This window comes from Panthera pardus, unplaced genomic scaffold, assembly GCF_024362965.1.
Source record: "Panthera pardus isolate Hobbes unplaced genomic scaffold, ASM2436296v1 HiC_scaffold_9, whole genome shotgun sequence".
NCBI classification, from domain to species: Eukaryota; Metazoa; Chordata; class Mammalia; order Carnivora; family Felidae; genus Panthera; species Panthera pardus.
Window position 1 is genome coordinate 6,376,577 of NW_026527024.1, and position 12,140 is coordinate 6,388,716.

The following is a 12,140-nucleotide window of genomic DNA, read 5'->3' on the forward strand; positions in this document are numbered from 1 at the left end:
CCCCTTTGTACCATCCTACAGTAACTATAGTTGCCAGCATGTCATTACCGCACTAAGTGGACAGGACACACCTCACAGAATCCGGGTGACACGTGACACCTGACACAGACCATGGGCCAAAACCGTCGATGACCAGAGGATTACCGTCCTGCCTTTTTCCAGCTCCAGTATCATCTTTGCAGATCATATTTTTCAAGGCATTTTAATCATTTTCTCATTGTAGACAGAGATACGTCTTGCGACATGACAGGGATTTAGAACTAAGGTTAGTATTTTATTTATTTTATGTTACTAAATCCGGGCGAAGAGAAGTTAATGGCATTTCAAGATAATACAGTTAACGTGGAACATCTCAAATGTATGTGTCCACAATCCAGTGTATTTAATTCAAACTAAATGTAGTTTTACATACTAAAGCATCATCAATACACCGATTAGCCTCCAATCCATATGATTTACACATTAAAGGCAAAAGTGATCAAAACCATCCCTACAGACAATTTTATAGGATAAGCCACTAAATTTCTTTTCAAATGAAGTTCTTTTTTCCCAAGGTGTTCCTAATGAAACACTAAATAACTTTTATTCACGCTGCAATGACTACTGAACATTTTCAGCACGGAAGTCCTGGAGCAGGTGATCCAAATTCACAAAAAGCTTAACAAAAAAAAGAAAGATAACAAGAAAATCTCGTGAATGTTCCAGGATGGTAAATGACTTACAAATGAATATGGACGGTAGAACTGCGCTGGGGTAAAGGAGATCATCAGACCTCTTGAGGACTACTGAACACTGAACCCCAAACGTCACCGTGGTGCACTGTCAGAGCAGGGCTTCTGGGGTCAGCTGGTCAATGAGGGGTTGGCTGAGGTCTCACGTGCCTCACAGGGGCCTCCAAACCCTGTCCACGATCACATCCCTGGTTCCAGAATGCACAGGGACAGATCTCCCTAACAGCTGACGGAATCCCTACGCTGGCTCCCTGCCCTGTGTCGTAAGGGCTGTTATGGTGGGAAACGCCAAGTGGAAGTCCCCAGAACCGCCTCTGACTAGGAAAACAGCAAACCAAAAGCCATACCACGTCCCTGAAGGGAATGCAGAGATGAGTGCCCCCATGAAGGACCTGAAAGGTGCAGGAGCACTGACTCCCACATCCCCGAGACAGATGGACCGCAGGACAATGACAGCGGGTTACCTTGAGCTTCACTAGGTGGCGACTCCAACTGCAGCCGCTGTACCAGATTTGGTTTCACTGCTTGAGTAGATCAGCACTTACCCCAGTACCTGGGTACACAGGTACTCAGGGGCACAGCAACACTGCAGCCCTCCATCACAATTTAATCTGCAGGGATCTTGAGCCCCCACAAAATGTCCCGCCGGCCCATTCTAACGATGACATTTTGCGGCCTGGATCTGGTGAGCAAGAAGTAGCACCGGCTCTAGACTTACTGGTGAGATGTTTTCACGTCGGAGGGTGGAAAATAAATCTAAGAAAAATTTAGGGGCCCCCGATGTCAGTGAAATATCTAGGGGTCCAGTGCTGTGGGGCATTTGGAGAGATGTCTTCTCAGGTGAAGAATTCGTTGCTGACTCTGGCTCCTCCTACAACCGGAACAGGCACGATGCCCATGGGCTTCTTTGGACTTTGAAGGTCACGAATCTCTCATTTCAGCGTTTCTCCAGCCCATTTACCAGGTGACACCCAGAGCTGCCAGTTTGCGGTGGGGCCCAGAACGAAAGAAAGTTCTGCAACAAGCACAGGCCGCCGTGCGAGCTGCTCTACTACCCAGGCCATCTGGTCTGTAAATCCACGGGTGCCTGAAGTGTCCGTGGCAGACAGGGATGTTGTGTGGAGCCTTCAACAGGCGCTACAGATGGACCACGGCACGGGCCCTTGGGACTCCGGGGTAAAGCCCTGCCATCCTGCACAGATAACCACTCTCCCTTAAGTAACACATCCTGGCCTGTCACCGGGCCTCAGCGGAGACTGAACACTTGATCACGGGCCTCCAAGCTAACCACGTGGCCTGAACTGTCCCCCGTGAACAAGGCGCTATCTGAGCCAGCGAGCCGTAGCATTGGACAGAGGCAACAGCAGCACTCCATCAGCTAAAGGAAGTGGTACGCACACGATCAGGCCCAAGCGGGTCCCGAAGGCACAAATCAGTTACGTGAAGAAGTAACCCAAACGCCCATGGGCCCCACTGCTGCCACACTACTTCTCTCCCCGAACTTGCACCTATGCACTCCTGTAGGGGTGCATGTAGGGGTGTATGTAGGGGAGATCCCTACACTCAGCTGACAAAGGAAGAAAAGACTCGGGCCTGTTCACCCAGAGCGGACGGCTGCAGCACCACAGCTCCTCCCTGGGACATCTCTGAAGGACAGCAGTGAAGGGAAACCCTGCCAATGCATTGCATGTTCAGGTAATGCACTTTGCCTGGGAGGAGAAATGGCCAGACATGTGATTATTACTATTATTCATTATTATTCATTATTATTATTATTCATGGGTCATATCCAATGATTTTGTTGGATGGTCTGGGACTAGGAAGAAACATGATTAGAAAACTGGTAACAAGGAAATTTGTGTCCCATGTGATTGCTCACCAAAAGGGGATCGTGGCAGAGGAGGAGTTTAATAATCAAGTGGATAGGATTACCCATCCTGTGGACACCAGTCAGCCTCTTTCCCCAGCCACCCCTGTCACGATCCAATGGGCTCAGGAACAGAGTGGCCACGATGGCAGGGGTGGAAGCTAAGCCTGGGCTCTGGATTGTGGCCACCAGCAAACTGGCCTAATCACTCAGCAGCAAAAACCAACTGGGAGCTCAATGTGGCACCACATCCAGGGGAGATCAGCCAGCTATCTGGTGGCAGATTTATTGAAATGGACCACTCCCATCATGGAGAGGGCAGTGTTTTGTCCTTACTGGAATAGACACTCAGATACAGATTTGCCTTGAACACAAAGCTTCTGCCAAAACTACCATCCGTGAACTTCTAGACTGCCCCGTCCACCATCATCACAGCAATGCTTCACAGGAAAAGAAGAGCTATAGTGGACCCATGCCCTTAGAATTCACTGGTCTTAGGGCACCTGGGTGGCTCAGTCGGTTAAGTGTCCGACTTCGGCTCAGGTCATGATCTCACAGTTCATGAGTTCAAGCCCCGTGTTGGTCTCTGTGCTGATAGCTCAGAGCCTGGAGCCTGCTTTGGATTCTGTGTCTTCCTCTCTCTCTGCTCATTCTTTGTCTCTCTCTGTCTCTCAAAAATAAATGTTAAAAAAAAAAAAAAAAAAGAATTCACTGGTCTTACATGTTCCCTACCTCCCAAAGCAGCTGGTTTGACAGAAAGGTGGAATGTCCTTCTGAAGACCCAGTTACAGTGCCAGCTAGGTGGCGATGCTTCGAAGGACTAAGGAAAGGTACTCCAGGAGGCTGCAAGTGCCCTGAATCTGTATCCAATATGGTGGTTGGTTCCCAGGCCCAGGAATCAAGGGGGAGAAATAGGAATGGGGGTACTCACTATTATCCCTAGTGCCCACTAGCAAAACTTTTGCCTCCTGTTCCTATAACCTTAGGAACTAGTGCTGCTAGCCTAGACGTCCAAGCTCTAAAGGGAAGAATGTTTCCACCAGAAGACACAACACTGGTCCCGCTGAACTGGAAGTTCAGACTGCTGCCCAGTACTCTGGATCCTCATGCCTCTGAATCAACCAGCAAGGAAGGGAGTTCCTGTGCTGGCTGGGATAACTGGTCCTGACCACCAAGGGGAGACTGGAGCTACCCCACAATGGAGGCGAGGAAGAGTGTGTCTAGAACACAGCAAGTGCTTTAGGGCATCTCTTAGCATTACCACAATTTGGCCCCTTTAATGATTTTTTAGAAGCCAAGAAGCAAGCATGTCCAAGGTTGACAAATCTGCAGCCCCAAGACAATGCAAGGGACTAATAATAAGCACTCCCATGAATGCCATCAACAAGGTTAAAGACAGCTATGAATTTAGAGGAGAAAGATGCATTTAAAGATTTATGAAATTCACGACCTGCAGCAAAGATACAGACCTACCAAAGAATTAGCAGAAACAAAGCCAGGGGTCACAAAACCCTCAAGGAAGATTTCCAGGGCAGACAGCCCAGGCCTCCTGAGACCCATTCCTAAGAGGACATCATTTAGAAGGCTCTTCCTTAGTTCTCCAACTTTCAGCGGAAGTGGTTTTACTGGAGTTCAACATTACTGTTTATTATTCATTCAACAAATGGCTATTAGGCAACCACTATGTGGGAATCATTGTTCTAAGGCCTAATTTATAAACAAAATAAAATATTTGAGCTTGCTCACCTTACATCACAACGAGAAAGACAACCAATACAAATATATTTACTTCCAGGGTTGAGGCCTCCACATATACGGCATGTCACATGTTCGTAGCTCTTACTTCCAGTTCATGAACAAAATAAAAAGAAATGACCCTGACTTAGAGGTCATTAAGTAAGGTCATTAAGTAGAACCTGCAATTTCTATTTAGTAAAACTGGAAAGAAGGGCCAGTTCACCTGTCACCCTGGTTAGCCCAGCTTGAGAGCACCTGTACTTCTGGTAAAAACACCTGGAGCCCAACCCGGCAAAACATAGGCACCATAGTACCTACAGCTTCGCAGAAAGCTAGGGCCGGGGGAACCATGCCAAACAGTCTTCCGCAAACATTTTATTAGACAATGCATGCAAAAACCATTTTCTAAATCATATTTTATCCAACTATTTACTAATAACGAATAACACGTCATCTAAAACAACTCTCCAAAAATTCATAGCCATCGCTCTCCAGGTTGTCTCCTGCCTTTCATAATAACAAGTGACCTTTCAGGAGATGACTTATTATTTTGTGTCAATTTCAGTTTGCTTATCTGAGTTTTTTCACTTGCTAAGCAACAACAGAGTAACTTCTTTTTATTCAGGTAACAATTACTCCTAATTTTACTGAATTCGTTTGGTCTTCAGAGCATCATGACTCTCCATTTCCTTCTACTTTCATACAAGACAGAAACCATAAAGGCCAGATTTCTAATATGCGATTAAACTAAAACTCTTTGTGTCAAAAAACAGCTTAAGTAGTATTAAAGGATACATGGGAGAAAAATGCTTGCAATTAACCTCTAATAGACAGTTACTTAAAAAAAAAAAAACACTGCAAGCACGGGTGCCTGAATGGCTCAGTCAGTTAAGCGTCTGACCCATGATTTCAGAACAGATCATCATCTCATGGTTCATGGGTTCGGGCCCCGTGTCGGGCTCTGTGCTAACAGCAAGGAGCCTGCTTGGGATTCTCCCTCACTGCCTCTCTCTCTCTGACCCTCCCCAATTGGTGCTCGCTCTTTCTCTCTCAAAATAAATAAATAGAGGGGCGACTGGGTGGCTTAGTCAGTTAAGTGTCCAACTTCAGCTCAGCTCATGATCTCACGGTTCACGAGTTCGAGCCCCGCGTCAGCCCTGTGCTGACAGCTCTGTGCTGACAGCTTGGAACCTGGAGCCTCCTTCAGATTCTGTGTGTGTCTCTCTCTCTCTAACCCCTCCACTGCTTGTGTGCACGCTCTCTCTCTCTCTCTCTCTCAAAAACGAATAAACATTTAAAAAATTTTAATAAACATTAAAAAAACACTGCAAGCATAAAAAGGAATGAAATCTTCCCATTTGCAACAACATGGATGGATCTAGAGGATATAACACAAAGTGGAAAAGTCAGTCAGAGAAAGACAAACACCGTATGATTTCACTCACATGTGGAATTCAAGAAACAAAACAAATAAGCATAGCAACAAGAGACAGAGACAAACCAGGAAACAGACTCTTTACTACAGAGAACAGACCGACGGTCACCAGAGGGGAGGTGGATAGGACAGTGGGTGCAATGGGTGATGGGGACTAAGGGGGGCACACGTTGACATGAGCACCAGGCGATGTAGGGAAGTGTTGGATCACTGTATTGCACACCTGAAACTAATACTACACTGTATGTTCCATCACTGAAATTTAAATAAAAACTTAAACAAACAAAAAGAGGGGAGAAAACACTGCAAAAATGAGCAAAGGAATCACAGGTAGTCAATTTACTAAAAAATAAGTATGAATGACCTCTGTTTTGTAAGTGTCCACCCTCACTAGTAATTAAAGAAATGTACATTTAAGAGGGGAAATGTTTCGCTATTGAATTGGCAGGTTTTAAGTGATGCCCACAGGTGGTGAAGATGTATTCTGAGAAGAGGACCCCCTCCCCCCACCCCACCGATGAACGTGAAACCAGCAGGGGACTTCAGCTTTGCGGACGGGAAATATCCTCTCAAGTCCTCTGCAAGTATGCTTACCTGGCAAGTGAATCGCAGAAATTTATCCTACGGACAAATATTTGTAAAGATGTACACTACAGTTTAATTAAAAAATTGGAAACACTCCATGATTAACACAGCTCCAGGCAATATTGTAAATCGCACAGAAAAGTAGTTAATGGCATGGAAACCTCCCCCTTATGTGTGGACAGGGGGAGATACAAACTAACCCTGAGTTCGTGAGGGTTTTCCACTTGGTTGTGCTCACAGGAACACACCACATTCAAGGCCACAGGCCACAGAATGAATGCACAATAGTTATATGCTTATAGGATTGGGAGTAACAATTCTCTTCACCATACATCTTGTTTTCCAAATATTCTACAGCAAATGTAGTCATTTCTTTCAACACAAAGGGGTAAGAGAAAAGGGAGTTGTCTGTACAAACTCCAAATGAATTAAACAAACAGTTAAGCATAAACAAAATCATTTTTAGAAAATAGGAGCGGGGGGAGACAGTATTTGTCACATCTCAGGGAGGGAAAGGATCTTCTAAACACAAAACAGTTAGACCAAAGGGAAGACAAAAGACTGGACAATATAAAAATGTTAATAATTCCATCAATCTAAAAAGCAAATGAAGTTAAAAAGTAAAATAACTAGAACACATTTACAAAAATCTAAGAAAAGGCTGATGTGTTTTGGGGTGGCTCAGTCAGTTGAGCATCTGGCCCTTGATTTCGGCTCAGGTCATGACCTCGCAGTTCGTGCGATTGAGCCCCGCATCAGGCTCTGCACTAACAGCACAGAACCAGTTTGGGATTCTCTCTCCCTCTCTCTCTGCCCCTCCCCAACTCATGTGTGAACACTCCCCTTCCTCAAAAAATAAATAAATAAATAAAACATTTAAAAAGTTGATGGGTTTCACACATAAAGAAATCACAATATGAAAAAAAGGGGGAAGGGCAATGAAACATAAAAAAGATCTATGTATTAGATCTTTTAATATATTTTATAAATTAAAATTAAAATATCTTACTTCACTAAAAATTTCTAGAAGATGAGTCAAGACTGGAAAGCAGGTATATTTGGCCTCCAAGCAATATACTATGTTGCCCATCGTAAGTCAGTCCCTTTTCCTTTTTTAAAGTTTATTTTTGAGAGACAGAGAGAGAGACAGAGCACGAACAGGGGAGGGGCAGAGACAGAGGGAGACGCAGAATCCGAAGCAGGCTCCAGGCTCCGAGCTGTCAGCACAGAGCCCAACACGGGGCTCGAACTCACAAACCGTGAGATCATGACCTGAGCTGAAGTCGGATGCTTAACCGACTGAGCCACCCAGGTGCCCCAGTAAGTCATTTTTTAACCATTTTTAACCATTAATTTTAAAGCCTATACTGACAAAAAAGTCTTCCCCCTTCTGTTATACATTTTTAAATGACAAACGTTACTAACAGGAAATTAAAGTAGAAAACTATGGTTACTATTTTGGTCTCAAATGGAGGCTGAGTTCTTTTCACATATCCAAATAAACCAGAATTCTCTTGCTAAATATTTAAATTGGGGCACCCGGGCAACTCAGTCGGTTAAGCATCTGACTCGATTTTGGCTCAGGTCATGATCTGAGGTTTGTGAGATCAAGCCCCACAACGGGCTCTGTGCTGAGCACAGAGCCTACTTGGGATTCATCCTCTCTCTCCCTCTCCCTCTCTCTCTCTCCCCACCCCCCTTCCCAACTCACTCTCTCTCTCTAAAATAACTAAAAGTAAAAAATGAAATTAAATTAAAAACAGTTTTGAATAAATACGTAAATGAATACGTATCAAAATCATTGTTAAGTATAAACTGCTTCTTGACTAAGTAAAACAGAAAAGCCTTTCACAACTAAGAATAGGAATAGTAAGTAAAATCTGGTTTTCTGATTTTATGAGGGACTCGTGGTTTATTGGAGGCAGATGCAAATTAGGCAGCAAATTAAGACAAGGCAAATCTAAAAATACAGGGCAGTAAAAAACGAAAACGTTCATTGTGATTATAATGAGCAATACATACTGACCATGAATCAGGGAGCCATTCAGCCACTGAATGTAGTAGTTGTGAGGAAAGGAGAGCAGGATCTCGTTGCTGATTATGGAGAAGGGTAAAAGCAAAACCGCCCCGGCTGACACCGCCAGCGTGAACGTGCTCAAACACAACCTGGAAGAGAAGAGACGGCTGTCACCAGCGACTGGAGAAGGCAAGGAATATGGTACAAATTCAAAAAGGATAAAAACTCTTACATCTCTTAATCCAAAAAGTTACATGAGAATTTCACTAAGTGTAGTTGGGAGAAGTGTTCACTAAGTGTAGTTGGGAGACCAGGAGACCAACGATGCCGTGTGACTGGACATGTTCAATCAGACACACTCCACAACGCCTCACCCCGTGAGAAGCCCGTGAACTTGAACGAGCAGGCCCTAAAAGATTCACACACCGGAGACAGAGTACTTCGTACATTTTACAAAGAATACGCCATAGACTCTTTCCTTTTTTAAATTTAAATATTTATTTCACAATGGCGTTAAATTAACAACTTTGGCAAATAGATCATGAGAGCAATGCAAACACTGACTCAGGCGAAAAACTACTTGTGAAGACAGTATGAAAAACAAATCAGTCCAAAATGGTTATTTCAAGAGAAAAAAACTTACAAAGCCAATGGTCAGCTACCTCTTAAAATGAGTAAAGGCAAAATAAGTGATACTAGTAAATAGTAGGGAACTACTAAACAGTATTCTACTATTAAATATATTTAAAACACTATTTTGGCATTTTTAAAAATAAGATGTTGCTAATATGTCCTAATACAGAAAGATGTCTAAAATAAATTAAAAAAGAAAAAAACCTGAAAAAGCATGAAAAATAAATAAAAAACATGCTTCCCCTACACCAGCCCTCTCAAAAAACACATATATACACACAGGAAAACAGAGATACAAAAAAACCCCCCAAAAAACCTAGCATAATATATGACAATCCCGTAGAATAGGAGGATTCTAAGGGGCTTTCACTTTCTCAGTTATACATGCCCGAAATGCTTAACATTTTTTATCTAAAGATTTTTTAAGACCAACAAGGCAAAAGAAAAGATAACCTCACCAACATTAGAGATGGAACCTTAATTTAATATCCATCCCTTTAAAGTCAATATAGGAAAATGTGAAAACAAACGTACGAAGATTTAAGAAAAAGTCATGCTGAACGTTCCTAATACACACCTACTCGAGGAACTGAGGCCCACGCCATCTTGTGGCCACAAGCAGAAGTGCTTTCCTCCTTCAAAGGCAAAACGACCCGGAAACCTCCGTTCAGTAAGTGGCCAGTAAGTGTTTAAATGCAGACCATGTGACACGTACCAAAAACACAGCACAGACAGATCAGACACAGAAGTCTCACAAGCTGTTTGGCCGAGTGGGCATGTTTCCCGGGGAAAGCACTGGAAGAGTCTCCATCCCAGTCCACTGCCAGCTCTGGCAACGGCCAGCCAGTGACCGGAAGCGTGCGTCTTTGGTTCTGTCCTCGCAAGTCAAGTGAGGAAGCCGCCCTGACCGCCAGCATTTCTTCCTTCCAATGCTACAAATCAGGTCAACCCACAATCTCCGCATGCCAGGTCCCGCACGGCTATTCCAGTGTGTTCCACAACACAGTCCCACCTACAGTGGGAGGTACCTGGCCTTCTCGCACCCCAAGAGACCATGTATTTCATGGCTCCGTGTCCCTGGGCGCAGTCAGCTCTGCCCCCAGGGTCCCCTCTGTGTCACGTGCCCTATGAAGCACCCTCAGCACCACCCTCCTCACTTCTCTCAGCTACATGACACCCACCACGTACCCAGCAAGAAGACCAACCACAGTTTCCAAATCAGAAACCAGGACCTGTAACCCGACAAAAAAGTAAGCTTATGAATGCAAATAGGTACAGTATTTGAAATCACGAGTGATCCGGAAAATGCTGAACGTATGGTCACCATAACAATGATGCCAACTCTCCACAAGACACGTCCTCAACCTACTGCATTGCAGGTCCTGTGACTGGGCTCTGGACATACAGACAAGACGCTGCGATCCGTGAGCAGCGGGACCAGAGCTACTCAGAAAAGGCTGAGGCAGCGCAGGTAACCGCTGGCAAGGGGTCCCTATCGAGTCAAAAAAGGGCAGCAGTGGTCACAGCTTACAGACCTACAGAAGCGTCCCTCAGGTTAGAGTACAGCTTCAGAAATGTCGCCTTCTGCAGGGAGCAGATTCTGAGGACAGAACACACGGGACTTCCTGGGGGGTGAGGGAGGGCTGAGAGGGAGGGCTCCAGGCTGACTCTGGGTGTTTAGTCTGAGAACGGGAAGGTGGAGCTGGTCCCAACTATGACAGAGAAGGCTGAAGCTGGAGCGGGGCGGGGGTGTGGGGGGGGAGGATTAGCAGCTCGGCTTCGGACCCCTCTCACCTTCAACTCCAGGAGCCAGGAGCATCACAGAAGCCACGCTCCACACTTCTCTCTGCAGGCTACCAGGTGGCCCAGAACTCCTGCCTGCCCCACTGTGGTCACGTTCTGCCCGATCACCGGTCAGGATGCCGCCTGCCAGGGCTGTCCGCCCTAACGTTATTCTTTTCCCTTTTAACTCGTATTTTGTGGGAAGCTAAGTTAGAAACTAGGAAAAATATCCTGTTCCTTGTCAAACAATTTATTCATTTACTGATTCTGAACAGTATGAACCCAAGACTGTTCTATTTTATCCTGTGTGGGATCCATTACAATCATTACCTTGACGCGCAGAGTGTCCCTGACCGATGTGAAAGCCCTCGAAGGCTTCCAGGTGCTTTTGACCTGTCTTTCCAGCACGGATCTTGGGGCCCTTCCTTGCATTCTGGCAGCACCACATGCACAAAACGAGCCTTGAACTTCTCCCCCGCCCCCCCCAAGCCCTGCAGTCAGCTTCTCCCCCAGGGAGCCCTGGCTCCTGTCAGCGGAAAATCACACTTAGCAGTGAGGATCTGGGTGCTAAATATACTCACTGCTACCGCGGTGCTGCGCTCTCAGTGAACAGGCTGAGGCACCACACATATCTGTGCATTTACACACTTACGTGAACCCATCTTTACGTCTAGATCTGGCTCAATAACTCTATGCCGAAAACCATGAATCCACACTGATACTCTTAACTGCCACGCAACAACTCTGTTCATTTTTGCTCCCTCTCCCCTAACCGCAAATGGTTTCCGTTACCCTTGATGGACCAATGCCGTGGATGCAATCTGGCACCCTCGCCCCATGCAGAGGCGCCCTCCTGCTCTGGTGAGTCCCCATTCTGGACTGTCCTGCCTCCCTCCCACTGACCTCTGACACCCATGCCAGGCCATCCCTCCGGGGACACCCTCCTCAGCCTACTTGGGTTCTGCCACACTGCCGGGGCGCTGACCCCGTGACAGAACACCCCTGAACACACGTGGGTGCTCCTCATCACCCCTCGAGACGACACCCCTGTCAGGATTTCCCTCCACAGGGAAAACGCCCTCCCTCCTCTCAGACCCTGAGAGCCCACGCCAGGTCACCCCCCACCCCGGGCTCTGGCGCCTCGTGCTAGGCCCACCTCCTCCTGCATGGAGGCCCTTCGCTCACCTGCAGAGGCTCACAAAAGTTTCAGCCGTTAGGCGTTCTATTTTTATATCAATTACTTTATTGTAAATCAAATCAAATAACTAGCTGACAGCAGCTCTCAGAAAATGGAACTTTTGGTTGCATAGTTACTTTGGGGGCGTGAGTAGATACAAATAGAGAACAGAACAC

General features: G+C 45.8%; 1 protein-coding gene across 6 annotated transcripts in view; it reads right to left on the minus strand.

The window, feature by feature from the left end:
* LMBR1 (limb development membrane protein 1) overlaps positions 1–12,140 on the minus strand; it is a 194,908-nt gene that overhangs the window by 145,074 nt on the left and 37,694 nt on the right. For 5 of the 6 annotated variants that reach the window (XR_008420819.1, XM_053898732.1, XM_053898731.1 and 2 more), the window contains exon 4: positions 8,382–8,521. Coding sequence is in view for 5 of the 6 variants with exons in the window: in XM_053898732.1 (XP_053754707.1) it covers positions 8,382–8,521 (140 nt within the window). In the remaining variant the exon portion in view is untranslated. Of the gene's footprint in view, positions 1–8,381; positions 8,522–12,140 lie in introns of those variants that run through there. The other variant, XM_053898734.1, reaches the window with a different exon arrangement.